The 27652-nt window shown below is 42.3% G+C and overlaps 3 protein-coding genes across 4 annotated transcripts; 1 reads left to right on the plus strand and 2 right to left on the minus strand.

The window, feature by feature from the left end:
• Positions 1 to 1460: 1460 nt before the first annotated feature.
• On the minus strand, positions 1461 to 3075 carry LOC109872021 (cytochrome b-c1 complex subunit 6, mitochondrial). The gene is made up of 4 exons (XM_020463097.2): positions 2917 to 3075; positions 2300 to 2359; positions 1993 to 2154; positions 1461 to 1838 (listed from the first exon to the last, which is right to left on the minus strand). The coding sequence occupies exons 1-4, from the start codon at positions 2962 to 2964 to the stop codon at positions 1806 to 1808; spliced, it is 303 nt and encodes a 100-aa protein (XP_020318686.1). The 5' UTR covers positions 2965 to 3075; the 3' UTR covers positions 1461 to 1805.
• A 42-nt stretch (positions 3076 to 3117) lies between these two features.
• Positions 3118 to 23589, plus strand: LOC116357818 (histidine-rich glycoprotein-like). Of its 2 annotated transcripts, XM_031807167.1 has the most exons (4): positions 3118 to 3301; positions 9812 to 10110; positions 10886 to 11047; positions 21568 to 23589. In XM_031807167.1, exons 2-4 carry the CDS (start codon positions 9962 to 9964, stop codon positions 21812 to 21814), a joined length of 558 nt encoding a protein of 185 aa, XP_031663027.1. In that variant the 5' UTR covers positions 3118 to 3301; positions 9812 to 9961; the 3' UTR covers positions 21815 to 23589. The 2 variants fall into 2 exon arrangements, with proteins under 2 accessions (XP_031663027.1, XP_031663026.1); XM_031807166.1 differs by lacking the exons at positions 3118 to 3301; positions 21568 to 23589 and having other exon boundaries at positions 9946 to 10110; positions 10886 to 13418.
• On the minus strand, positions 16534 to 25830 carry LOC109871704 (diencephalon/mesencephalon homeobox protein 1-A-like). The gene is made up of 5 exons (XM_020462671.2): positions 25596 to 25830; positions 19588 to 19753; positions 19262 to 19440; positions 18593 to 18971; positions 16534 to 18301 (listed from the first exon to the last, which is right to left on the minus strand). The coding sequence occupies exons 2-5, from the start codon at positions 19739 to 19741 to the stop codon at positions 17877 to 17879; spliced, it is 1137 nt and encodes a 378-aa protein (XP_020318260.1). The 5' UTR covers positions 19742 to 19753; positions 25596 to 25830; the 3' UTR covers positions 16534 to 17876.
• Between the last annotated feature and the right edge of the window lie 1822 nt (positions 25831 to 27652).

The following is a 27652-nucleotide window of genomic DNA, read 5'->3' on the forward strand; positions in this document are numbered from 1 at the left end:
TCTCGGGCCGACTCTCTTCTCTGTATACATCAATGATGTCGCTCTTGCTGCTGGTGAGTCTCTGATCCACCTCTACGTAGACGACACCATTCTGTATACTTCTGGCCCTTTGGACACTGTGTTAACTAACTTCCAGACAAGCTTCAATGCCATACAACTCTCCTTCCAGGGCCTCCAACTGCTCTTAAATGCTAGTAAAACTAAATACATGCTCTTCAACCGATCACTGCCCGCCTGTCCAGCATCACTACTCTCTGGACTGTTCTGACTTAGAATATGTGGACAAATACCGAGGTGTCTGGTTAGGCTGTAAACTCTCCTTCCAGACTCCCATTAAGCATCTCCAATGTAAAAATTAAATCTAGCTTCCTATTTTCGCAACAAAGCATCCTTCACTCATGCTGCCGAACATACCCAAAACTACCGATCCTCGACTTCGATGTCATTTACAAAATATCCTCCAACACTCTACTCAACAAATTGGATGCAGTCTATCTGTTTTGTCACCAAAGCCCCATATACTACCCACCACTGCGACCTGTACGCTCTCGTTGGCTGGCCCTCGCTTCATACTTGTCGCAAAACCCACTGGCTCCAGGTCATCTACAAGTCTCTGCTAGGTAAAGCCCCGCCTTTTCTCAGCTCACTGGTCACCATAGCAGCACATGCTCCAGCAGGTATATCTCACTGGTCATCCCCAAAGTCAATTCCTCCTAGTTCTCTGCTGCCAATGACTGGAACGAACTGCAAAAATCACTGAAGCCGGAGATTCCCATCTCCCTCACTAGCTTTTAAGCACCAGCTGTCAGAGCAGCTCACAGATCACTGCACCTGTACACAGCCCATCTGCAAATAGCCCATCCAACTACCTCATCCCCTTACTGGATTGATCTTGTTCCTTTGCACCTCAGTATCTCTACTTGCACATTCATCTTCTGCACATCTACCATTCCAGTGTTTAATTGCTATATTGTAATTACTTTGCCAGCATGGCCCATTTATTGCCTTACCTCCCCTCATTTGCACACACTGTATATAGACTTTTTCATTCCATGTGTAACTCTTGTTGTATGCGTCGAACTGCTTTGCTTTATCTTGGCCAGGTCACAGTTGTAAATGAGAACTTGTTCTCAACTAGCTTACCTGGTTAAATAAAGGTGAAAAAAGTAAGTGTAGTCAAACCAAGCACTGACTGAATCATGAGCCAGGTTTCCAGTGTCATTCAACCTCTGCAAGCCCGAGCTTACTAGAACCAGAGGTGTTTGAAACCAACAGACTCGAATGTGAAAACTTCAGTCTTCAAAGGAAGTTATTGCTTGTAGAGTTTTCCCAACTAATTCTGACACTAGTCGTCACTCTGGGCCAGAGATGGTGACGTAGGGACACCACACTAATCTTCTCTGGACCAACACATTCATGTATAAACGTACGGTTTGAAGAAGTAGAGGGGACACAGGGTCTGCAGTGCTTGAAATTTTAATGCAGTAAAACTCCTGAGTGGTTAGTCACCTGGCCAGTCTTCATTTACTAGCCACAATGATCTGAGAAGTTTGCATCTATCACCAATACAAGCAGCAGGTTGGCCATATACAGTCTAAAATGTACATATGTGTAATGGCTCAGGTTGCTGGTGTATACAGATCTATTTTGTACAGAAAAAAAACTAACAAGATCTAATTTATTAACATTCATGGGTAGAACACAGGCTCTGGTCTCAAGCCTTCCCTGACACTGCACATCTGTAGTATTTATAACAGATTCCACAGCTGCAATAAACTACTGGGATTGACAGAGAATGGAGAAGTTCATTTGACGTTGTGGAAGAGCTTGTGCGCTACCTGTGAGAAAAAGGAGAAATAACTAGTTCAATATGATAATGTATTGTAATTTACAGATTATTACCAGAAAAAATACATTGATCACATGTAAGCTTGACATTTTTCCTGCATGCAGTAGTGTGTGTGCTCACAGGGTTCCTAAAAAAACACTTACACAGTGGTCCCGTGCATGTAGGAAGTCGAAGAGTTCCTCTGTGCATTCTTCCTGTGTGTGTGATCTTGAGCCCACTCGGGCCGTGCAGGCCTCCAGCCTCTCCCTTGTGTGGGTGCAGTGCTCTGACGCCTCACACTTTGCCCGTATTGTTTCTAAGGGATCCTGGGAGAGACCAACACAGCTGCAGATGACTCATCAAAAAAACTCAAAGTATAGAAAAAAAGTCAGGGAACATTAATTTGTGTGTTCATATTCAAATATTAGTCATCAAAGGACAGTGTGGTAAATGTAAATTCAACTGTCTTACCACCATGTCTTCTTCCTCTTCTTCCTCCTCTCCTTCTTCCTCTGCTGGTGCCTCTTCCTCCTGGTCAGTGACAACATTAGTGGGGTGCAACATACACCTTGCATATAAACATTTAACAATTATTCATTCTACAAAAGCCATTTCTGTTCTACACAATAAGGTTCCATCTGACAGGACTAACTTTCTGAATGAGATCTATAGGAAGTGAATTTGAGTTGATCTATTGTAAAAGCAAAGAACAATATTAGGTTATGGGTTGAATAGCTTTCCATATATATATCTCATCAACTTGATTTATTCAAATGATCTAAAACTAGTTTTCAAACCTAGGTTGAAATTAACTAAAACTAATTTGTTTCTAAATATAAAATCCAGGTGTAAATAACAAGTAGTAACGACGTTACACCAATCTCAATCTTCCATGTTAATTAAACGAGGGGTGTCCAGAACTAGCTGCCAAGGACGCACGCCTGGCTAGCAATGCATTTAGCAAGTTACTGTGTGCAGCTACCGTTAGCTAGCTAACTGATAGCATTCGGGTTGCATAACTTGATATATTGGTAGGATTCGCAGAGAAAACTACATTGCAATAGGAAGATTTTGATATTGTGCAATACCTCATCATCAGGCTCCCCATTAATTATCATTTTGTTTTCGAAAACCATGATTTTAGTCCTAAAATTGGCAAGGACAACACCGGCAGAAGACACACGACCTAACGTTAGATCACCAGCTTTGATTTGGAGGACGTGTTACGTCCCACGCAGGAAATAGCTAGCTAGAAAGTTCGCCGGAAGAATGTTTCTTTTCGTTCACTAGATGGCAGCCCTCCAACCATCTCCATGCGCTGGGGGAACCAATGTTCTGATATATTTTGCCCGATGGCAAGACGGGTTGGAAACAGTGTCGTACACCAACATGGCAGCGTCCATGGACACGAGAATATGGTTTATAAAAATTGAAGATCTACGGTGTCTAACGGAATCGCGTGAAAGCAAAATTGTACGTATAACGTGTATACTGGTTTAAGCAACAACAAAAAATCCACAAAACAAGTTCGCGAAAAAAAAATCTAGCACCCGTTCACTTTGTGTGAGGAGGGTATTTTTTTCGCGCACAATTGTATACCTTCATATTTTAATCATCACCGGTGATGGAGTCAACAGAGTGAGAACTGCTTATTTACTGGCAAAAGGATGTTACCAAGTTAGTCTCTAAATTAGCCTAGGGTATGGGTCCTGGATCTGCACTATCGTCTAGGATTTATGTGCATTCTCTGTAATACACTAGGGACCGGCTTGGACATAAACCATACATTTTTTTGACCTTTATTTAACTAGACAAGTCAGTTAAGATAATTCTTATTTACAATGATGGCCAAACCCGGAAGACGCTGGGACAATTATGCGCCGCCCTAAACCATCCTCCATTCAGGTTGAAAAGGCATAATTCCCTTCCTTAACTATATTTTAATGGCGAGCCACCGAAAACACAAAAAAAGTGAACATCTGTACTGTCTTAATAAAATAAAAAAATCCACCACCATTTTCTGTTTATGGACAGTTTGGGATGTTGCACACGCGGTGCAGATCTAGTGCTCACTATCTAAAAGGCACTACATGGTCAAGCCGCCGTCTGCATTGGCTGTGCAGCCTCTGCAAAATCATGGCATTCATGCTTCGCGGAGCAGTGCAGAGCTGTTGTCAAGGAAGTGAGTTTGTTAATATTCGGGACCTCCCATCGCCGCCTTCTCTCAGCCAATCATGTCAATGAGGAGCTATATAGAGCTACAGTTTATGGATCCCTCCGCATTGCTACAGAATTTCAGAGGCGCACAGCGATGCGGAATGGAGCTCCATTTGACCTCTGCATGCCTCCAGAGACTCCACATTTGCGTCACACAACTCTTAGATCAAGCATAAATTGGCTTTAAACTTAACATTAAAGGATCTGCATTATTTGGCTGCATTGCCATTCCGACATCTGCATTGGCCATGTGGCATTTAAGTTGATATGGCTTCTGCAGAAGTCCGGGCAGAGCAGTCCAGATTAGTTGTCGAGGAAACAGCAGTGTGTGGGTAAAATCATTGGGGAAACCATATTGCAACCTATGTGTCTAGACATCAGGACTGCGATTACTCACCACAGACTAGCAGAATCCTCCTTTTCTTTTCATGACTCTGACGAGCCCGACGAGAAAGATACGCTGCTTCCTCGGGAACAGGCCCCGATCCCTGTGATCTGCGTGAAGAGGAGGCGAAGAAAGGGGCCGAAGGTCCGGCTGCCTTCTGAGAATTCGCAGGCGATCGAATAAACCCCCACTTCTCTCCATTCTGCTTGCAAATGTGCAATCTTTGGACAATAAAATTGATGAGTTACGCAAAAGATTAAACGACCAACGAGACATTAAAAACTGTAACATCTTATGCTTCACGGAGTCGTGGCTGAACGACGACAATATCAACATACAGCTGGCTGGTTATACGATGTACAGGCAGGATAGAACAGGGGCGTCTTGTAAGACGAGGGGCGGTGGTCTGTATTTTTGTGAACAACAGCTGGTGCACGATATCTAAGGAAGTCTCGAGCTATTGCTCACCTGAGGTAGAGTTTCTTGTGATAAGCTGTAGACCACACTACCTACCGAGAGAGTTTTCATCTTTATTCTTTGTAGCTGTTTACATACCACCACAGTCAGAAGCTTACAAAGCTCTCCCTCACCCTCCATTTGGCAAATCTGACCATAATTCTATCCTGATTCCTGCTTACAAGTAAGAATTAAAGCAGGAAGCACCAGTGACTAGATCAATAAAAAAGTTGTCAGATAAAGCAGATGCTAAACTACAGGACTGTTTTGCAGCACAGATTGGAATGTGTTCCGGGATTCCTCTAATGGCATTGAGGAGTACACCACATCTGTCATTGGCTTCATCAATAAGTGCATCGATGACATCGTCCCCACAGTGACCATACGTACATACGCCAACCAGAAGCCATGGATTATAGGCAGCATCCGCACTGAGCTAAAGGCTAGAGATGCCGCTTTCAAGGACCGGAGCTTATAAGAAATCCTGCTATGCCCTCCTACGAACCATCAAACAGGCAAAGTGTCAATACAGGGCTAAGATTGAATCGTACAACACTGGCTCCGATGCTCGTCGGATGTAGCAGGGCTTGCAAACCATTACAGACTACAAGGGAAGCACAGCCGAGAGCTGCCCAGTGACACAAGCCTACCAGACGAGCTAAACTACTTCTATGCTTGCTTCAATGCTACGGGCGGCAACAATGTCATACTCGTTTGGACCAGACAGCATCAGATGGATGACCTACACGTCGTTTTGCTCGCTTTGATTCTTTCTCCTGAGCGATACATTCAGCCTCTTGCGAATTGAAGGAAAATTATGAAACACAGAGACAACATTTTTAAAAAATTAATAGGTAAAAAATGTTATGGACATTTTTCTTGCTCGTTTTTTGGGGGAGGCCTGGCTTCCATTGGCATCCGTGAAGACATGCCACTGTGAGAAAATTAGTTTGTGTTTATACAGGATCTCCTGTCCTCATCTACCGTCAACCAATCATGTCAATGCGGCGCTATACGGAGCCCTCCGCATTGTTACAACATTTGAGAGGTGCACATTGATGTGGTACTTAGCTCTATTAGGCCTCACAATTGCGTCACCATCCATACGGCGGCGCCTCCGACCACATTTTCAGATCGAGCATAAATTGGCTCTTGCTAGCTAGTTACAAGAGGATGCCATGGTTATCTTCCTCATTGTATTCTGTTAACAAACCTTGTATATGTAGAGTTATTCCTGTAAATATTTAGTCAAATTCTGTGGAAATTGTTAAAGGTCATCTTTGTGCACTGGGTATATATTTTAAAGTGAAAAAGTCAGCATAATTCCGTTACCATGGAAATGGCCCTATACTGAACTCGTGTCACAGGCGGAAAATTGTTTGCCACGGTAATCACTTTTTTTGCACATAAAAGAGTAATAAAAAGACAAACATTACAAAGGAAGGGTGAACTTGCCAAAGCACAAAGTTTGATCTTTGTGAAAAAATTTGACTCCCTAGTTATGATTGATTTGCAACACCTGAGCAGAAGGTGCACTCAGGGCTTGTGTTGCATTGTGGATCATTCAGAAATATATATCTCGAATTACAATAGTTCCAAATTGGTTCCTAGTCTCTCCCCCCAACACCCATGTAGGATCTAAAATAGATACAGTGCCTTGCGAAAGTATTTGGCCCCCTTGAACTTTGCGACCTTTTGCCACATTTCAGGCTTCAAACATAAAGATATAAAACTGTATTTTTTTGTGAAGAATCAACAACAAGTGGGACACAATCATGAAGTGGAACGACATTTAAACATCCAGAGAGCCTCTGATTCCATGATGAGACCTCAAGAGGAGACAGCTCAGGACAGGGCAGCAACGGTGTTTTGGAACACAGTGCTTTTTACTGCTATAGACAACATCATAAGTGACTTGGACACTAGGTTCCACACCACTGCAAAAAATTGTAGAATGATTTTGTACTGTTCTGAAAGTCGGGCAGATTAGTGAGGATAAAGTCCCTTCTATGTGCCAATCACTGATCATGAAGTATTCCAGAGTTTCAAAATGAAGACACCTGAACGCTGTATATTCTGCCACTTTCCCCCCTAACTTGTCCCCTCTTGGTCTCCTGAATGCAATTTGTAAAATGCAGCTGCAAAGCATTGTTGGAGAAGTGTGCATTGCTTTACGTATATTTTCCACACTGCCTGTGACTGTTGCTGGTGGCGAGAGCTTTCAGTAAGATAAAACTACTAAACTATTTGAGGTCCACTATGTCCCAGGACAGGCTTTGCAGTCTTGCCATGCTGTCCCATTGAAAGTCAGTTAGCTAGAAAGCTGGACTTCAAAGACTTGATCAGTGACTTTGCTAGCAAGAAGGCTCGGCGCTGGGCTCTTGGTGAGTAAGGCTGAGCAAGGGCCAGTGATAACTGTTTAATGGCATGGCTGTGGATATTGGATCACTACACACATGATGCCCACAGGCTGAGAACAAGACTGAGAACAAGACTGAGAACAAGATAAATCTCAAAGTAATGGCTGGATTGCCGTAAAATTTGTTGTGCCCAATCAAGACCCCAAGTGGAAGAAACCTATTGATTTGGTGACCTCTTGACCTTTCCTCTAGCGCCACCATCAGGCCTTTCCATTTCCATTTTTACAGCTGCTTATTTTCTAGTTTGTATGTGTACTTAGTTCAAAAATCTGCTGCTGATTTTATTATTTTGTTTGTTATATCATTCTATAGATGATCATGTTCATTTATTTTAACCGAAGAGGTTAATGTATATTTATTTTAATTGAAGAGGTTGATGTATATTTATTTTAACTGAAGAGGTTAATGTATATTTATTTTAACTGAAGAGGTTAATGTATATTTATTTTAATTGAAGAGGTTAATGTATATTTAAGTTATTCATTCATGTTAAGAGAATTTTCCATTCAAGAATTTTACCATTAAAATGACATTTTACTGTAAAAGATGTCCTTTAGCACATTTCTTATAGAGGGTATCAGTCCTGCATCAAATAGTGAATTCCACTGTGTGCAGAATGTTGCATGCATGTCTGCACAGTGTTATATTTTCACAGCTCACTGTCAGTAAATATCGTACAGTAGATATTGGACTACAAGAGAGTTGCAAGCCTACAAAGGTAGAGTTATTTAAAGCTTTGAATGGGTCGATTGGGTTCTGGAGGTGTGTGGTTACAGCAATTGTGCAGGGTTGGTGTGGCCTGTGGTGGTGGGGCCCAATGTGATATCTTTTCATTGGGCCCAAAATCCCTGGCAGTGCCCCTACCTGGCGAAGTGGTGCCAGGAAAACAGCCTCTCCCTCAACGTCAACAAAACGAAGGAGCTGATTGTGGACAACAGGAGACGGCAGAGAGAGCACGCCCCCATTTACATCAACGGGGGTCAAAAGCTACAAGTTCCTCGGCGTGCACATCATTGATGAACTGAAATGGTCCCTTCAAACAGTGTGGAGAAGCCGCAAGAGTGACTCTTCAACCTCAGGCTGCAACCACAGGGCTCTCCAGAGCATGGTACATTCAGCACAACACCTCATTAAGGGCACACTGCCTGCCCTCCAGGACATATGCAGCACACAGTGTTGCAGGAAAGACAAGAAGATCATCAAGGACCTAAAGCCAACATAGCCATGGCCTGTTCACCCTTCTACCGTCTAGAACTGAGATGGGCAACTGGAAATGTTTTATTTTGTGTGGAACTCAGTTGGCATCGCAATTTACTGTTAGAATAATATAATTTTGCAAAATTTGGCTAATTGACTGCTGAAGCACAACCACATTTATAAATGGCACCTTTTGTAGATTGGTAAGTTAGTCTAGTGGTCAGCTATCTAAACCTGTAGTGAGCATGGTCAAATTTCCGCAGTGGCTTGTGGGTAGGCAGAACCACAAAGCACTGCGTCATGATGACATCCGTTTTTTTGTGCCCCCACCCCCATCAAGTTGCCCATTCTTGATCTAGAAGTAGGAGACAGTAGAAGTGCATCAAAGCTTGGACAGACTAAGAAACAGCTTCTATCTCCAAGCCATCAGACTGTTACCACTAGCCGGCCTCCGCCCAGTACCCTGCCCTGAACCTAAGTCACTAGCCGGTTACCACCCGGTACTCTACCCTGCACTTTAGGCTGCTTTGCACTATATACATAGTCATTGAACACTGGTCACAATGTTTACATAATGTTTAACCCACTTTTTTTCAAGGCACACTTAACCATCATGGCTACCACAGCATTCTGCAGCGATAAGCCATCCCATCAGCTTTGCGCTTAGTGGGACTATGTCACGAGAATTTTCAATCCTAATAATAATAACTAACAATCAATAAGCTTTGACCAATCCCCGAGGTTTGTAATACCCTGGGTTTAATAATAATTAGGCAAAGACTCAGCTTATGCAAAAGGTTTGTGCAGTTTATTCATGAGAGCGCTCTGAAGTCCATAATACAAAGACATCCATTTTATAACTCACTCCCTATTTACACACATACCTTCACACAAACAGTAGATATTCTATGCACATACATACACACAAACAGTAGATGAGTTGTATCTTTCCCCATAGTTCTCACCACTGTTTATCACTACCAAGCCGACAGTTCCATTCCCCCGAGATTAGAGGAACCTTGAAAGGACTCCCTGTCCTATCATAAGTTTCTCAGAGTTCTAGCCAGGTCGGGTCAAACACAATTGAATTGTTCTCTGTATTTTCTCAGACACACACACACACACACATTTCTCTCCCTCACATGTCTCTACCAAACCTTATTGGACTTACGTTTAGTACTTTAGTAATTCATTATACATGCTACATAAACTAATAATCACTAATAGTTATGTTTCAGGGTGGAATTCTTTAATCATTACCTTTAAGCATATAATTCCCTTATCAGACTATCATTTGTTTTTCAACAGGACAATGACCCAACACACATCCAGGCTGTGTAAGCTGCTATTTGAACAAGAAGGAAAGTGATGGAGTGCTGCATCAGATGACCTGGCCTCCACAATCACCCGTACTCAACTCAGTTGAGATGGTTTGGGATGAGTTGGACCACAGAGTGAATGAAAAGCAGCCAACAATTGCTCAGCATATGTGGGAACTCCTTCAAGGCTGTAGGAAAAGCATTCCAGGTGAAGCTGGTGGAGAACAACATCTTCAAGATGGTCAGGACGAAGGGGAGGCTGCCTCTGCTGCAGATAGAACTCCTCCTGTAAGTGTTAGGAGTTATTATTATTCATGTTATCTTTAAAAGAAATTCAATTTACAATATCTTCTGTGTTTTTTTCCTCATTTCTAAATATGTTTATGATTGTATTTATGTACAGTGCCTTCAGAAAGTATTCACACTCCTTGACATTTCCACATTTCGTTGTGTTACAGCCTGAATTTCGACTTAAATCGTCTTGAAAATCTATGGCAAGACGTGAAAATGGCTGTCTAGCAATGATCAACAATCAACTTGACAGAGCTTGAAGAGTTTAAAAAAGGGTCATGGGCAAATATTGTACAACCCAGAAATGCAATTCTCTCATAAAGACCAGAAAGACAAACAGCTGTAATCGCTGCCAAAGGTGATTCTAACATGTATTGTCTGGGGGTTAAATCTAATTGTTTCTTATCTAATTAAGATATATTTGTTTGTGTTTCTTTGACATTAGTATTTTAATTTTATGTAAAAATGCTTTTTGACAAATCAATTTGTAACAACAATATGAGAATACTTTCTGAAGGGACTGTATCTTTTAATGTTTTCTACAGTATGCATGGTCTAACTGTAACTCTGGGTAAGAGTGTCTGCTAAAATGTATGGCAGTTTACAACGGTTGTTACAACGGTTGCATTTTCTCAATGTACTATTTAATGTCACTTAAAGGCAGCCTACAACGTATTTGTTTCTCAGATCTAACGTGAGTATAGTATAGTACCTCTCCTCCCATCACACCGCTGATGACCCTCTCTGTTGTTGCACCAACTGGGCAATGTAGCATGAAAGCGGTGTGGACACGGCTAACGAGCGGTGCCGCCGAGTGTCATCGACATCCCGCTGCCATTAAGCGGGCGCCCCTGTCACCACCAAGGGAGAAGAGAGGCTGTTTGCCCGGCGTCTCCCAGATGAACATTAAGGATGAAAGAGAGATGCTAAAATGGTATGGTATTTTTATTCCACAGATGAGTGCAGATATTTTCACTGTGTGATTGTGAGTGATTACTGTATTACCGCGGTAACAGAGGATGTATCGGCGAATGCAAAGGGAATTAATGACACATTAACTAAAACTATTTCTGTATTGACTGCATCAGTCGGCGGGCCCAGGATGCCGCGGCCGCATCCTCTGATTACCTAAAGGTATTGTAAATATGTTTCCTATGGTTTTACATACATTTACATGTTTTAACGCTCAGGAGACCAGAGACTATTAGGAATGACTTACTCCTCTCTTCTCTTTGTATTAGGTTGTTCCTTATTGAATTAGCCAATGGTATTCCTTTGCTGTAGGCCTAGGTATGGGAGAGGGGAATTATATCAAAAGGATGTGTGTGTCTGGTCTGTTTAGGAGAGGGAGGGAAGGAGACAGGGATGGAGGGAGCGAGCAGAAGAGGGAGATTGAGAGTAAGCCAAGATAAGTGAATGAGTGTAGTGGGACTTTTGTGTGTCCCTACGAGATGGTACATTTATGTTGTGATGTGATATCAGCATACGACGTAATAACAGTTTGGGTTGAACGAGCAGAAACCTTTGAGACATGACATAGGCCTACTGTGTTGGTGACTGCATACACAGCTATGTTTACTCCCTTTTAGTTTACACAACCATCAGAAGGGATGTCAGGACAATAGGCAACCCCCCTTTAAAGGTTATGACAGATATGTGATCCTGCCCCCAAGGCCTATGTGTTCATATAGGAACTTCTGCTGGGTATTAAGGCCCACAGGCGAGGATCAGACGGCTGGCCCAGTCCGCTGTGAGTGAGAGGATCTCAACAGCGGGGGTCTTTGTCCCAGATACACTGTGAAGAGTGGGCCCAGCAGGCAACCAACCCGCCACAGGGCTCAAACACGACACAGCATGGCCTCCCGATCAGCGCTACACTATTTCAGTCGCTTTGAAAACTTTATTAGGTATCAACTGACTTGACATAGGCTACAGTAAATGGTCTTACTTTGACAAAACTTGGGATGGGCTGGTGAGGCTTCCTAACACTGCTCTGTACTTGTTGGTCTTCAACTGACTTTACATAAACAATAGTAAACAAACTCGGGATGGAAAATCATCCCAACATAGTATGGAATAGTGTGATGTGTAACTATTCGTGCGTTGCACAGTGTCTCAACCAGGCCAGGGACTGGCAATGCACTGCTCCCAACTCACATTGCTGTTTTCTTTTCTTCCTCTAAGAGGATTATCCTTGAGGAGATGGCAGGCTGAGTATTTTAAATGGCCAACAATAGAATGGGAGATGAAGTGGAACTAAAGAAGAGTGTCAACTACCTGTTGTCCTCTTGTGGCCATCACTCCTCTCCTTTGTCCTCTTGTGGCCATCACTCCTCCCCTTTGTCCTCTTGTGGCCATCACTCCTCTCCTTTGTCGTCTTGTGGCCATCACTCCTCCCCTTTGTCCTCTTGTGGCCATCACTCCTCCCCTTTGTCCTCTTCTGGCCATCACTCCTCCCCTTTGTCCTCTTGTGGCCATCACTCCTCCCTTTTGTCCTCTTCTGGCCATCACTCCTCTCCTTTGTCCTCTTGTGGCCATCACTCCTCCCCTTTGTCCTCTTGTGGCCATCACTCCTCCCCTTTGTCCTCTTGTGGCCATCACTCCTCCCCTTTGTCCTCTTGTGGCCATCACTCCTCCCTTTTGTCCTCTTCTGGCCATCACTCCTCTCCTTTGTCCTCTTGTGGCCATCACTCCTCCCCTTTGTCCTCTTGTGGCCATCACTCCTCCCCTTTGTCCTCTTGTGGCCATCACTCCTCCCCTTTGTCCTCTTGTGGCCATCACTCCTCCCCTTTGTCCTCTTGTGGCCATCACTCCTCCCTTTTGTCCTCTTGTGGCCATCACTCCTCTCCTTTGTCCTCTTGTGGCCATCACTCCTCCCCTTTGTCCTCTTGTGGCCATCACTCCTCCCCTTTGTCCTCTTGTGGCCATCACTCCTCCCCTTTGTCCTCTTGTGGCCATCACTCCTCCCCTTTGTCCTCTTCTGGCCATCACTCCTCTCCTTTTGTCCTCTTCTGGCCATCACTCCTCCCATTTTGGCCTCTTGTGACCATCACTCCTCCCCTTTGTCCTCTTGTGGCCATCACTCCTCCCCTTTGTCCTCTGTCTCCTTTTCCTTTCTTTTTATCCAGAACTGTTTCTTATTTTCAACAAAAATGTAGAATGACAATACATTTATTCGGAGCATGGTCTTGCATACAATTTGAAATAGTACAATGGGCGGCAGGGTAGCCTAGTGATTAGAGCGTTGGACTAGTAACCGAAAGGTTGCAAGTTCAAATCCCCGAGCTGACAAGGTACAAATCTGTCGTTCTGCCCCTGAACAGGCAGTTAACCGTCATGGAAAATAAGAATTTGTTCTTAACTGACTTGCCTAGTTAAATAAATTTTTAAAAGGATTGGTAGTCTTCAAACTTTCAATGCTTCAATGTTTAAAAGCCTGTTGAACATCAGAAGTGTGTGTGTGTGTCACTAAGCTCCCGGTGGTTTCCAGGAGCATTTTAATGTGTATCTGGGAAATGTGCTATTAGAGGGATTTCCCTGGGTTGACAGCTCGGAGAATATGTGGCGAAATTGCGATGCCAGTGGGCTAAAAGAATGTTGGAAACAGGATTCAAATCATATTCTGGCAGAGCCTGTCACACCTCAATGGGCCGGGTTTCTTACGGTGGCGCTTTTCATTCTTGGCTGGGTTAAAACCTTTTACCATGGAGGCGGGAGAGAAAAAACCTTGATTGAATGGTACACTGTGATATTTGTGCAGGAGGGCTCCAGACTAATTAAAATATCAGGGTGCATCTTTCCTCACAACGTTTTGGACATCTCTTGTCCTGAGAGTTCAGCAATCTGCAAGTTCAGCTGCATCTACACTTCAGTATGCCCACATTGTCAGGTTTATCTTTTGGGATTTGACCCTCCTTTCGGGTTCCAGATTCACATCTTTACCTAGTGAAGCAGTATTTGGCTAGATAAGGGTCATGTTCTTACTGATTTATCTCAACTAAATGATCTGGTGAGGTATACAGGAATAGAGGCTTATTCCAGCTCGATGGATGTCGGGGGATTTTTGGGGATTGGGAGGTAGGATATTAGAGAAGAGCACCTTATCCTGCATCAAGGCTCAACACGCTTGACCCGGCGGCATTACAATCTACGCTACATCAGTCCCCGTTGGGCCCTCAGGCACTGGTGTGTGTATCTGTGTGTCCCTACATTGATGTGTTTGGGGGTTGGATAAAGACCACTTGGTAGTGTTGTCATAGTTTGCTGGTTCAAAATCATCCCAGGGGAAAATTGCTACCCGGAATAACAAGAAAATTCAGCTTTACATATTGAGAGGCATATCTGTGTTTTAGCAAGGATTCCCTTTTAAATAGGACACCTACAATGTAATAACACACAGCAAGGTTGAGGAAAGTTGTTACATTCACATTAACACTATGCTAATCTGGGTTGTTGTCCCATGTATCCGCATTTGAGGAAGTGTTTATCCATAACAGATTGCATTTACGCCGTTAGGGAGGATATATCTAACGAGGATAAATCAATTAGCAGTTGAACAATGTCACAGCCAGGCAATCAACATGCAGTTTAGTAGGCAGAGCAAGGAGGCAGTTAACATGGTGTTGGTGGGGATTGCAGCGATCCTAACCTAGAACGCTATCAGAGGGGGGAAGGTGTGTGTGTGAGGGGGGGGGGGGGGGGGGGGTCTTGTGCATTTTGACAAACCACGCTGTTTAAGATATAATAGCAGCATAATCACCGCCCCAGGTCGCCATTCTTCAGGATAATAGGCTGCTTATTCATCGGGGATGGCTTATGTCCCCTGTGCTGTTTATTTCTCCTGATTACCTTCTTCTCTCTCTGACCTTTTCCTGTTTTATATATATTTTTTCGGGGTAACACTTTCCTTGACACCCAGCGTCCTAACACATTATGACACAGTCATAACCATGTCATAATATGTCATAACAGCTGACCTAACTTGTCATAACCTGTTAATATATGGTCATAACATTCTCCTGACACATATATTTAGACCTGTTGTGACATATATTGTGTTATTTTATGACTGGTTATGGCACCTACATAAGAGTGTAAAACCCATAAAACCTAGCACACAAGGCAAAACATTCCATTACACCATAGCCTATGTGTCAACAGTATTATTATGTTATATATTTTTATTTTATTTACCATATTCAATTATTATTGTAATTGCACACACATTGGGGTCAGACATGCACCTAGCCCAATGCTCTGCTGCTGATGACTGGGATGAATGCAGGCGCAGGTTTCAGGAGCAGGACAAGACACCCTCTTTTTGACTGACTACTGACATAAGGGCATGTACATGATAGGCCTATCTGGCTTATATGATTATGATGGTCATAACAGTGTCATGAAGTCTATTTTCTACAAGAATTCATTACAACTGATTTTTTTTAAAACAACTTTCAAACGGAAGGAAACTTCTTGGCAGGGAAAGAAACTCATTTGAAAAAATGTGGGTTTTGACACTCTTATGTCGGTGTCATAACCAGCCGTAAAATAACGCAATGTATGTCACAACAAGTGTAAATGTATGGGTCATGACAGTGTTATGACCATAATGACAGGTTATGACTGTGTTCTAACGTGTTGTGAAAGTGTTACCATACTGTATTATTGCCTGTCTTTCCCTCTCGTTATCCCTGTCACCTTCCTTCCCCCCCTCGTTATCCCTGTCACCTTCCTTTCCCCCCTCGGTTCTCACATTCTCTTCCTCTAAGTCACCTTCCTTTCCCCCCTCGTTTCTCACATTCTCTTCCTCTAAGTCACCTTCCTTTTCCCCCTCGTTTCTCACATTGTCTTCCTCTAAGTCACCTTCCTTTCCCCCCTCGTTTCTCACATTCTCTTCCTCTAAGTCACCTTCCTTTCCCCCCTCGTTTCTCACATTCTCTTCCTCTAAGTCACCTTCCTTTCCCCCCTCGTTTCTCACATTCTCTTCCTCTAAGTCACCTTCCTTTTCCCCCTAGTTTCTCACATTCTCTTCTTCTAAGTCACCTTCCTTTTCCCCCTCGTTTCTCACATACTCTTCCTCTAAGTCACCTTCCTTTCCCCCCTCGTTTCTCACATTCTCTTCCTCTAAGTCACCTTCCTTTCCCCCCTCGTTTCTCACATTCTCTTCCTCTAAGTCACCTTCCTTTCCCCCCTCGTTTCTCACATTCTCTTCCTCTAAGTCACCTTCCTTTCCCCCCTCGTTTCTCACATTCTCTTCCTCTAAGTCACCTTCCTTTTCCCCCTCGTTTCTCACATTCTCTTCCTCTATAAGTGAATTCCCTTCGTCCACACTGCACTGCTTCCTCACCTGGAAGAAGACTGGTGGTAAAATCCTTAGCTGTGGCTTTGTCATATGAGAACAAGAACCGAGAGAAGGAAGCTACAGTATGTAAAGACCAAGCATGGCTTTATTTAGGATTTATTTTACAACATCACTTTTCAAACTTACATTGTTTTAAAGAGAGAAAATGATAATACCTATGGTTTCCAGATTAGTCTCGCCAACATTTTAAATCTACCACTGGACCAGTTAGTATGACAGGCTGGAGAGAAACAGTAGAACTTTTACAATCACAGCCACAATGGAACTCATATGTAGACTACCAGACAGTATAGCTTCAGTAGTCCAGGGAAGAGAAGGTAATGGAATGGCGTAAGCCGTTTAAATACTATTGTACAACTCTGACAACTATAGGAATTGCCAACTTGGACAGTTTATGATCAATTAACAACATATGAACACCTTTACATTTGCCTTATCAGTAAACATTAATAGATAGACTTATTTTTCTTCTTAATTTACATATTACAATTATTTACATTATCGGAGTGGATGGACTTGATGGGATCCCAGCACAGAGAGAATCACAGGTGCATAATTGACTGCAATTTAAAGATTGGCCACTCCTTAAAGTGCTTAAAGAGTACAACAGAAAGTACTGGAGACTACCCCCGCCCCCCAGCCCTAAAGGCCCCCTATTCCGTTTGTGGAGGGATGCTGTTACCAAGTTACGTATAAGGGAATCATAAATAGTGTGCATGTTCATAATTGCATATGCTCCCCTCCCCTCTGCCCAGGGCAAAATGTAATTAAAAGCTTTGCACATTTAGTCACTGAAATTATTTTCTCATTACCAAGCCAGTCTCTGTACAACATGATTTAATACTGGGCATTAAACTGGTAAATTAGTCACTTCTAATTAGGATATTGAGGAGAACATGGCTTGAGTTTATATTTATGTATGTGCTTGCGTTTTTAGAATGTGCTATGTACCTACATGATCTAATTGAAATGGTAATGGCCCCACGGTACAAATAGTCTCTCAATGCCACCAATGCTGGCACAAATGTATTTTCCCCCTTGAAGACCCAAATTCCCTTAAAACTGCCTAAATTCATATTTTATCTGTAAACATTACATTGCAAAGTCTTTATCACCAAGTGCAACACTAGACAGGTCAATACGTATGAAGTGTATTTGCTCTGCTTTAGAGATCCTGTGTATAGCCTGTGCAATCCCAGACGTTAGGCAACTGATAAAGCAAGAAGCAGGAGGGAACTCAGTCCAGGGTGATTTGCCATTTTGGTTTTCAAAACTCTGGCTACTCATGCCCCGAAACCATCTGCTGGAGAATATGGTTCCTGTAGGGCTATGGAGGTTACAGACAAGGGATGGGTGGGATGTAGTACCGATCTCCCAGCTAGGTCGCACTAAGATCCTGGGCTTAGTTAGGCAGCGTGTCCAGTCCCAGGGAGGCCGCATGCTGCTTGGCCCGCATCCGGAGGTTCTCGATGCTGGTGGTCTTGCTGTTTTGGCTGGGGAGCCCTCCGGAGGCCTGGAGCAGGGGACTGTTCCACACCTGCTGCGCTGCGTGGTGGGACAGGGACTGGTAGTAGGATTGGCAGGGCAGGGAGCCCAGCGGCGTCGGAGACATGTTGACATTCATGCCCAGGTAGGGCAGAGTTGGGGTGGTACCCATGTCGAAGGAAGGGTAGAGTGCCATGTTGTTGGTGGCAGCCATGTGCTGGCGGAACTGCTCCTGCAGGCAGAAGAGGCTGAGCGGGGAGGAGGAGTAGGAGTGGCTCTGGGAGATCCCACCGCTGACACCACTGGAAGAGGGCGTCACAGACCGGGAGACCATAGGGGATTCTGGGTAAGGGGAAAAAGCATGAGTCAATAACATTAAACTAAGTTTTACTGGAGGGCAGGGAGGCAGACATATGTAGAACTAACAAAGAACCAGCAAAGCTGTTGTGCCACTTCTTCATTTGCCAGTATGACAAATGAACTGATGTTGGGCAACAATGTGAGCATTTCATGTTTACTATTTATTGACCATCCTAAAGGAATTCTCTGATTGACTTTCTGTTTTCTTATGCCCCCCCCAACTACAGTATATTAGAGCTGTACAAGTGCCAGTCATAAAAGCTTGTCCTTCACCAGGTTTGGGGCTAAGTCGTTTGCAGGGTGGAGAGACGTTGCCGGGTGTCATCACCCTTTCACTCTTTAACTCCTCCCTCTGTGGGTTAGACTGCTCCTCCTTATCGGTGGCATTGTCCTCTGTGGCCGACTCGCTGCCTGACTGCTCCGCCGAGGTCACGTTCAACTCCACGCTAATTTCCGGCACCAACAGAAGGGGCGGACCCTCAACCTCCAAGGAGGAAGAGGATGGGGGGAGCTGGTTCTCTGGAGTGATGGTGGTGGGAGCCTCCTCCTCGTCACCTCCCTCTAGGTTGGCCTCCTTCTGTTTCTGGAGCTGTTCCTTCTGCAGGCTACGCTGCTTCTTGCGGAATTTGGCCCGGCGGTTCTTGAACCACACCTGTTTGAAAGGTTGCCATATTGGGAGACAGTCAGAAGCATACTCAGTGTGCAAGAGATTAAGCCAAATGGTTGTGGATGTACATGTGTGTTACATTGGTGTAGGTCTGCCTACTGTTTATCTTTAAGACAAGCCAAGAAGAATTGCAAATTACTAAAGTCATTTTTTTTTTGCAATGTTTACCCAGTGGTAAATATATTTCATGAATTATAATTCAGGTACAATAACCAATATTGTTTGTGTTTCAATCTACAGGTACCATGCATTCAGAATGTTAATTAATTAGTTACCTGCACGCGGGCCTCGGGGAGGTTCGTGCACATGGCCAGGCGCTCGCGCATCACAACATCGGGGTAGTGGGTCTTCTGGAAGGTCTTCTCCAGTGCCTCGAGCTGCTGTGCGGTGAACGCGGTGCGACTCCGGCGCTGTTTGCGGTGCTGGGACCCGTAGCGAGCCTCCAGAATGATGTCTTGAAATGTGCAGCCGTTGGAAGAGAAGAAACACGGCAAATTTTATTAATTGGATGGTACCCTATCCTATAGGGGGATATGTCAGAAAGTGATCATCAAAGGTGATGCCTAGTGTGTGTAAAAGTGTGTTTGTTGGACTAAATTACCAGCCAGTCTCTCCGCGAGGGTGAGCGCGTGTACAGAAGGTCGGTAGTCTGGCGCGTGTTGCGCCTGTTGCGCGGCCTGCTGGTGCAGGTTGTACATTGCGCTCAGGGAGTTCATCGCGTGGAGAGAGTAGCCGTTCACTCCATAGTGCTGCATGACGGCCACTACCTGTTGGAAAACAAGCATAGATCATGTTAGCATTTGCTTTAATGTTTCCATTTGGCTATCTGTCCGGAGAGATTGATAGGCTATTGTTGCATGCGTAAACGTTCCCATTTTAGATACGCGCGTAATGAACGGTCTAAATTCACTGTTGGTTTAATGATCTGACAGTTAGTATATTTTGTATGTTGTGTGTAGACAGTGGTGCACTTGCAGTTTATGCATATTGCAGTTCATAATTTGATCACCTCATATAAAGTTGCAGTTTTGCAGACCTTTGTGTTTATCTGTGCAACCAAGGTTGGTTAATCCTTGACAAACCATTACTTAATTTGTTCATGTTAAAGTTATCAGAGTCGTGTGGTGCTTGTAATAGCCAACGACGTGGTCATTTGAATCGCATACAGACGCATTTCATTTCGTTAAGGTAGACGTATTGCTCAAGGGCAATACATTTTAATATCTGGACAAGAACGTTAACCATTAATATCCAATTATCGCTTGTTTCAAGCCATTAATTATACACAATTATTTTAATTGGGGTAGGGTGTAAGTATCACTCGTTCACGTAATAAAGCGTAACGGATGCCTTATGAAGGAATTGATTTGCTTACTTTCCCTGTGATCGCAGCAAAAGCGAAAATCCCCTTTGAAAGCACCGCGTTGATAGATCATTGCGTTGATGAAACGCTTTGGAGATGATATAACAAGATTTGTTCCACGCCGGGATGGCAACCTGAAATCACAGAGGTCCCGTGTGGCTCCGTTGGTAGAGCATGGCACATGCAATGCCAGGGTTGTGGGGTTTATTCCCACGGGGGACCAGTACATGCAAGTAAGAAAATGACTACTGTAAATCGCTCTGATTAATTAAGAGCGTCTGCTAAATGACGAAAATGTATTATATTGAACGGTAATGATAGGCTATTCTGTCAATACCAATGCTTTGGCTAGGCCTACTGAATTATCTCATTCGGTTAGCCTATGAATTTTAGTAGCCACTTTAGTTCTTTTTAACTAGGCCTACTATTTGTTGGACCATGTTGGTTTATATTTAGGCTACGTTGTTAACCCGTGTTGCCTCCGCCTCCTTACGTGAAATTTGCTAATCGAACACTTCTCGTGGCAGGTAGCCTAGAGTGTTGGGCCAATAACCGAAAGGTTGCTAGATCGAATCCCGAGCTGACAAGGTAAAAATCTGTCGTTCTGCCCCTGAACAGGCAGTTAACCCACTGTTCCAAGGCCGTCATTGTAAATAAGAATGTGTTTTTAACTGACTTGCCTAGTTAAATAAAGGTTAGAAAATGTGTTTTATAATAAATCTAATTAAAAGTATATCCTTCATTTTATTGGACAGAACAACTTTACAGCAAATGAATCAAAACCTTCCCACTGGGCTCGCTGGTTTAATCAACGCTGTTTCCACGTCATTTCAATGAAATTATGTTGAACCAACGTGGAATATACGTTGAATTGACGTCTGTGGCCAGTGGGTTATATGTAGGTCTCCGAGGCGAAATATCTCATCCTGCATTTTTGTAGGTTATTATTTGCCCCTTTAAGATTTTCATAGATAAAATGAAATGCTTCAGGACACGATTAGATACATGTTAGTGTCGAGGTCTTTGACAAGAAGAGACATCTTCGAGGCTCAAGCGGTTATAACAGATATAAAATATATATCAATATTCCCATGCATGGCAGGTATCAGGAGATAGGAGCGGGAGAGGGTTCCTAAAGTCTTAAATTGCCTCACTATAGCATTTTGACATGCTAGGCCTGAGATGTTTTCATCTTCACTGGTGTCTGTGCTCCTTTAGGTCTATTTTCATTGGCCAGTTCAGGATGGGCGATACAGAATCCTCAGATCCTCAAAAAGTTCTACAGCTGCACCATGGTTGCATCACCACCTGGTATTGCAACAGCTCGGCATCCGACCACAAGGCGCTACAGAGGGTAGTGCGTATGGCCCAGTACGTCACTGGGGCCAAGCTTCCTGCCATTCAGGACCTCTATAACAGGCGTCAGAGGAAGGCCCTAAAAATGGCTCAAGACTCCAGCCATTAGCCTCGTATTGTTATTTTATTGTGTTACTATTTTTTTACTTTAGTTCATTTAGTAAATATTTTCATAACTCTTATTCTTCTTAACTGCATTGTTGGTTAAGAGCTTGAAAGTAGGCATTTCACGGTAAGGTTTACTGTTGTATTCGGCGCATGTGACAAATACGATTTGATTTGGGGAAGTTCACTATGGGTTACTGGGGGCAAAGAATACGTATAATATGAATGTTTTGATTTAAATTAAACCAAAAAGGGTATATGTCCATGCGTTATTCGGCTGATTGAAAATGTAGGTCGGCCTATTCGAGTCATTCAAATAGTTAGTCGTTTTCGAAATATCATGGTGCTCAATTGCTCACTGACTGTATCTTGATTCTATCACCACAACCTAGAAGATAAGCTTGATATAAGAGCGCATTGAGACTCATATTTATTCTAGTCAATTTATACATATTAAATTGTACATTAGAATATTATACAACAGAATGAACTGCCTCAAGTCTTGCCCAAGGCTAAGGAGGCTGTGATAATTCAAATTCAGTCAAGAATTTAATTTATCCACACACAATTCAATTTTTTGTTAGTGACGCTGCACTTAATGCAGTCTGTGATAAGGATACAATTGATGTATTTAATTGAATATTACCTGTAATTGCTAACATGCTTGAGAAGTAAGCCTTTGCTTGAAGTTCATTGACTTCATTACCCTTGACAATACTTAATTCAATGTCACTTAATCCCTTAATGATGTTAATTTATGATATAGTAAGACCTTAAATGATATAGTTGTAACCTTACACAACAATGTACTAGGCCTGGTAAACTGTTATTTTCTATTATTGTTATTTTATAATGTTAGGCCTATCGATATTATATTATGAATGATTTTGACAGTTGTATTATTACAACGTTTATTTCAATATTTGATTGCGTTCAAATAGAGATCTCTATTAGGCCAAAGCACCATCACTACAGAATGTATCTGTTTTTTATCAATATTTGATTGCGTTCAAATAGAGATCTCTATTAGGCCAAAGCACCATCACTACAGAATGTATCTGTTTTTTATCAATATTTGATTGCGTTCAAATAGAGATCTCTATTAGGCCAAAGCACCATCACTACAGAATGTATCTGTTTTTTATCAATATTTGATTGCGTTCAAATAGAGATCTCTATTAGGCCAAAGCACCATCACTACAGAATGTATCTGTTTTTTATCAATATTTGATTGCGTTCAAATAGAGATCTCTATTAGGCCAAAGCACCATCACTACAGAATGTATCTGTTTTTTATCAATATTTGATTGCGTTCAAATAGAGATCTCTATTAGGCCAAAGCACCATCACTACAGAATGTATCTGTTTTTTATCAATATTTGATTGCGTTCAAATAGAGATCTCTATTAGGCCAAAGCACCATCACTACAGAATGTATCTGTTTTTTATCAATATTTGATTGCGTTCAAATAGAGATCTCTATTAGGCCAAAGCACCATCACTACAGAATGTATCTGTTTTTTATCAATATTTGATTGCGTTCAAATAGAGATCTCTATTAGGCCAAAGCACCATCACTACAGAATGTATCTGTTTTTTATCATTGCGTTTTGCTTTTCATGTATTTTTGTTTATAATTAATGTGTATTTGAATGTGGATGTGTAGTTTAATGTGTATATTGTTTTTTGATGTGCATTGTTGTGCTAAACAGGGCTCATCTGGAGGAAAGGAGACGTTGGTCTCAGCATTGACTTTTAAAAATAAAATAAATAAAAATGTGTTTGAGTAACAATTAAATCAAATGAATGAATCAAACACTCCATCCAAATAAATAGGAATTTGCCGTTTTTCCCCTTTTTGCATTATAAAACTTTTTGTAACAACTCCTAATCTGAGCAATACAATCAGACCTATAACACCGTGAAGCTGCTGTCCATGTTCTGTGTGTGAATGAGGGAGCTGTGTGCATGAGGGAGCTGTGTGTGCATGAGGGAGCTGTGTGTGCATGAGGGAGCTGTGTGTATGAATGACGCCCGCAGTGCCTATTCCCAACCTATTACACTGCAGTACCTGATGAATGTGATCACAGGGCAAGAGGGAATAGGTTAATTCGCCTGGACAGAAGGACGGTGCTTCGCTAAACATTTACTTTGGTCCCCCAAGTATTTGAGTTGAATGGGCCCGCTTTCCTCCCTCCCTTCTCTCTCGGTCTCTTATCCCATCGCCCCGCGGGGCAACGTTTTGGCTGAGATGTATGGCTTCTCCATGGGTAAAATATGCATGTTGATCCCCATTTGGCTCCCCGTCTAATGGAAGTGCAAATAGGTTTCGACTGCGAGGCTCTCCATTTATCATCAACGCTGACACCGACGGACATACAGTGCGGTTCAACAGCGTGCGCGCGTGTGTGTGCGTCCATGTGCACGTGCATGAGTAGAGCGAAAGAGAACGAGGCTACTTACTCATACTAATTCTTATTTTGTACTTTCACGTTTTTCATGCATTTTATTGTTATTGATATTTGTACTGTTATGATAGGCCTGATAGACCATATTTACCACACAAGCCTACTTATTCTGTCTAGCTGCCATTGTTGTCTATTCATATGCCTATCGCTTCTCCCGGCTGTATGTTTTTGAGTGCCCCAGGCAGCACTGTTCAAAGCTTCGGTTATTAAAACAGCATTATGAAAATTGGCATGTACATTGCAACCCTTTGATCTGACTAAATTAGGAAAAATGTTATTGCTAAAAACCCTTCGGCCGGAGGTGTATCGCAAGCGACAATCTGCCCTTTGGGGTGTCAGAGTCATATTTTGTATTCCAGACTGTTCATATCCGCGAGAAAAGTGTTTGATTAGCGAATTTCACGTGAGGAGGCGGAGGCAACACGGGTTAACAACGTAGCCTTAACCACTAGTCCTGACAAACTATTCGTTCATTTACAATTAGTTTAAACAATTTAATTGCAATTTCATATGGACACAATGGCTTGGGTCTGTGCAATTTGTGTTGTTTTTTGTATTTGACTTATTTGATATTGTTTTTGATTTTATAGTTCCATGAAATGGTATATGCAGAGCTTCCTTTAAAAAGAGACACCAGTCTCAATGGCGACTCCCTGCTAAACGAAAGATAAAATAAAACATACCTTTTTTTAAATTTAATCTGAACCTATAGATCTGAGGGTTGAAAATGTACTTTAATATCCTGAATGTTAATAATTATGAAATGGAAATTACATGAAATGTAGCTGTTATGCCTATAAAAGTTACAATACCAGGCCATGAAATCCTCATGCGCTCAACAAATTCTTGCGTCATAATTCCCAGATGGAAATGACTGAAGTACTTCCACAAAACCCTGTATATCTACATATTAATTTGATTTATTTTTTAATATACCATTTTTTTTGCAAGATCTCCCATTCATTTTTGGATGTCCTCATTTTAATTCTACAAAAATGTACTTGAATCTTTACCAATTGAATAGGCCTACTAATGTCAAATAGGCCACTTATGTCAAGTCTTGCCTTCACATCTGCAGCCAAAACATAATTTTACTGTGCTCGCTATACTGTAAATGCTTGCTCGATATTTGATCGACAACGTCTTGTAAAACATCATATCATATCGTGCAATTACCATTAGGTTTATTATACGCTTAACGTGTGCACCAATAATGTAAATATTGTTCCACCACATGTGTATCAACACTGTTGTAACCAACCTGTCAATGCTGTTAACAAGTGGACCCAGTCCCAGAGATGTCCTAAAAGGTCTTACCTCTTGCTTAGTCAGCCGAGTTGTCTGTGGATGTTGTGCTGCTTGGAAGTGTATCCCGATTCTGAAGGGATTTTCTTAAGATTCGTATTATTGCTATGGCTCCTTGTTAATAATGTCCACCTTTCTCGTGCTCTTCGTGCGATTGGGAACGAACGACTACAAGTCCATATAGTTCTGTGTGAAACGCGTGCTCTGCTACTTTACGCGTGTCTGAATCCTGTGCGTCTCGCGCTAAACATTGGAGGCTGCCATCTACTGGGCCATGAGCTGAAGAGGGATTTTAAAGCGTGCTCTGTGAGGTCATGTTAGCTTTCTAGTGGCCCTTGAAGCTGTCAATCAAATAAAGAGGCTCTTTCTCCACCATTAGTAGCGGACGTTTGGCCAATGACCATACCTATATTCGAAATCATCAACTTCAGAACATAATGTCTGCGGATTCCCATATGCAATCAACATGTATTTGTTTCGCATTTGCGTTTGAATTGATAAACATTCAGTCAATTCATGGATTAAGAAGAGTGTCAACTCCTTTAAATTCTGGAAAGCAAGACGTAAAAAGAAGTATACTTCGATGTTTCTTGCCTTTGAGGGATATTGGATCAGTGAATTGAGTAGCCCCTAATTGGGAGATGGATGACATTTCCAGAATTTAAACGCTGTTCAATTATCTTTAAAAATATAAAACAATATTCAATATTTCTTTTCTAATATTTTTGATAATTTATAATAATGAATTGTATTGATTTATAAATTGACAAAGGAGCCTGTTTTAACTTCAGTGTGGTAACGTCAGTGTTTCCTATGACCAGTGACAGACATTGTGGTTGCAGGGTCTAACATTATTTTGTGTTTTTTTTAATCAAATATTTCTGAATGTATGTTTTGTGAGAAATGAAATGTATATTCCTCAGAATACTTTGGCATTAGTGATGTACATGGATCTCTTTGGGTTTTGGAAAACCTCATACGTTGGTTTTATTTGCATTTCGGCTTTCCTCATGCCATTGGAGGAGAGAGCGCGGTGCAAAGACTTTTGGAGAGATTGCTAATAGATGCCAGGCTAGTGCCTTTAGAATCTCACCCGGCCTTGAAGGATTTGGGCTAGGATAGGGAAGACAAGACGCCATCTCAGCCTCCAAAACCCCCTGTCTTCAAATGACTGCGGGTAAGAGGATTAAAACAATAATGCCCTCCACTTCTTGAAGGGGTCGTAGAGAAGATCTCTTCTCCCGGAGCAAAACCGTTTAGGTGGGAATTAAGGGCAGCGTAAAGTAGCCTTTTAACGTAATTCTTGCCAATTTTATAAAATATTATTTGGGAAAGCGGGCCAGGGACAAAATCCTAACCGGAGTTTTATCTCTGACCATGTTTCTCATCCACATAAATTTGAATTGCAAACAAAATATCCTATGGAATAGAGAATATTGCATTTTCACCCTCTATATAACACATGCCCCCTTCGAAATATGTATGGAACTCAAATGCATGAATATGTATGGACTAGTATAGTATAGTCTTTGGGAAACATACTTCTGTCCGAGAGAGAGAGAGCGAGTGTGTGTGTGTGTGTGTGTGTGTGTGTGTGTGTGTGTGTGTGTGTGTGTGTGTGTGTGTGTGTGTGTGTGTGTGTGTGTGTGAGAGAGTGAGAGAGAGAGAGAGAGGTATTTTGCAGGTACCCAAAGACGGGTAGACATTACGCACGAATTACATACTGTAAACAATGTTATACAATTACTATTCCAATTGAGGCACTGCTGTCAGTATCTGCAGTCTGAAACTAAACCACATGAAATATGATTTTGCATGGGATGAATCCTAATGCGTTTTTTTGTTTTTCTATATGAAAGTTAGAGAAACTGGTAGCAATAGCACATTTGTGCAGTAAACAGGATTACGATTTTCCAAGAAAATAGGTATAACGTAGTTTTTACACATGATCTTTAGACAATAGGTAATATAAGGGTTACATATTGTCTATATTCCAATTAGGTGGTATAGGTCTATTGTTGCTCCTTATGGTCCAAATACAGAATTCTGATTCTGAAGTTGCACGCTTA

Source organism: Oncorhynchus kisutch, linkage group LG27 (assembly GCF_002021735.2).
Source record: "Oncorhynchus kisutch isolate 150728-3 linkage group LG27, Okis_V2, whole genome shotgun sequence".
Taxonomy (NCBI): domain Eukaryota; kingdom Metazoa; phylum Chordata; class Actinopteri; order Salmoniformes; family Salmonidae; genus Oncorhynchus; species Oncorhynchus kisutch.

Bases quoted from the DNA above. Each gene is read 5' to 3' on its own strand.
- LOC109872021 (XM_020463097.2), bottom strand. From the start codon at position 2,964: ATGGTTTTCGAAAACAAAATGATAATTAATGGGGAGCCTGATGATGAG. The intron at 2,360-2,916 runs GTATTGCACAAT...GTCACTGACCAG, and splicing joins ATGGGGAGCCTGATGATGAG to GAGGAAGAGGCACCAGCAGA. The intron at 1,839-1,992 runs GTAAGTGTTTTT...TTTTTCTCACAG, and splicing joins TACATGCACGGGACCACTGT to GTAGCGCACAAGCTCTTCCA.
- LOC116357818 (XM_031807166.1), top strand. From the start codon at position 12,337: ATGGCCAACAATAGAATGGGAGATGAAGTGGAACTAAAGAAGAGTGTC.
- LOC109871704 (XM_020462671.2), bottom strand. From the start codon at position 19,741: ATGCAGCACTATGGAGTGAACGGCTACTCTCTCCACGCGATGAACTCC. The intron at 19,441-19,587 runs GTAATTTAGTCC...GCACATTTCAAG, and splicing joins CCTCGCGGAGAGACTGGCTG to ACATCATTCTGGAGGCTCGC. The intron at 18,302-18,592 runs GTGAAGGACAAG...CCCCTTACCCAG, and splicing joins ACGACTTAGCCCCAAACCTG to AATCCCCTATGGTCTCCCGG.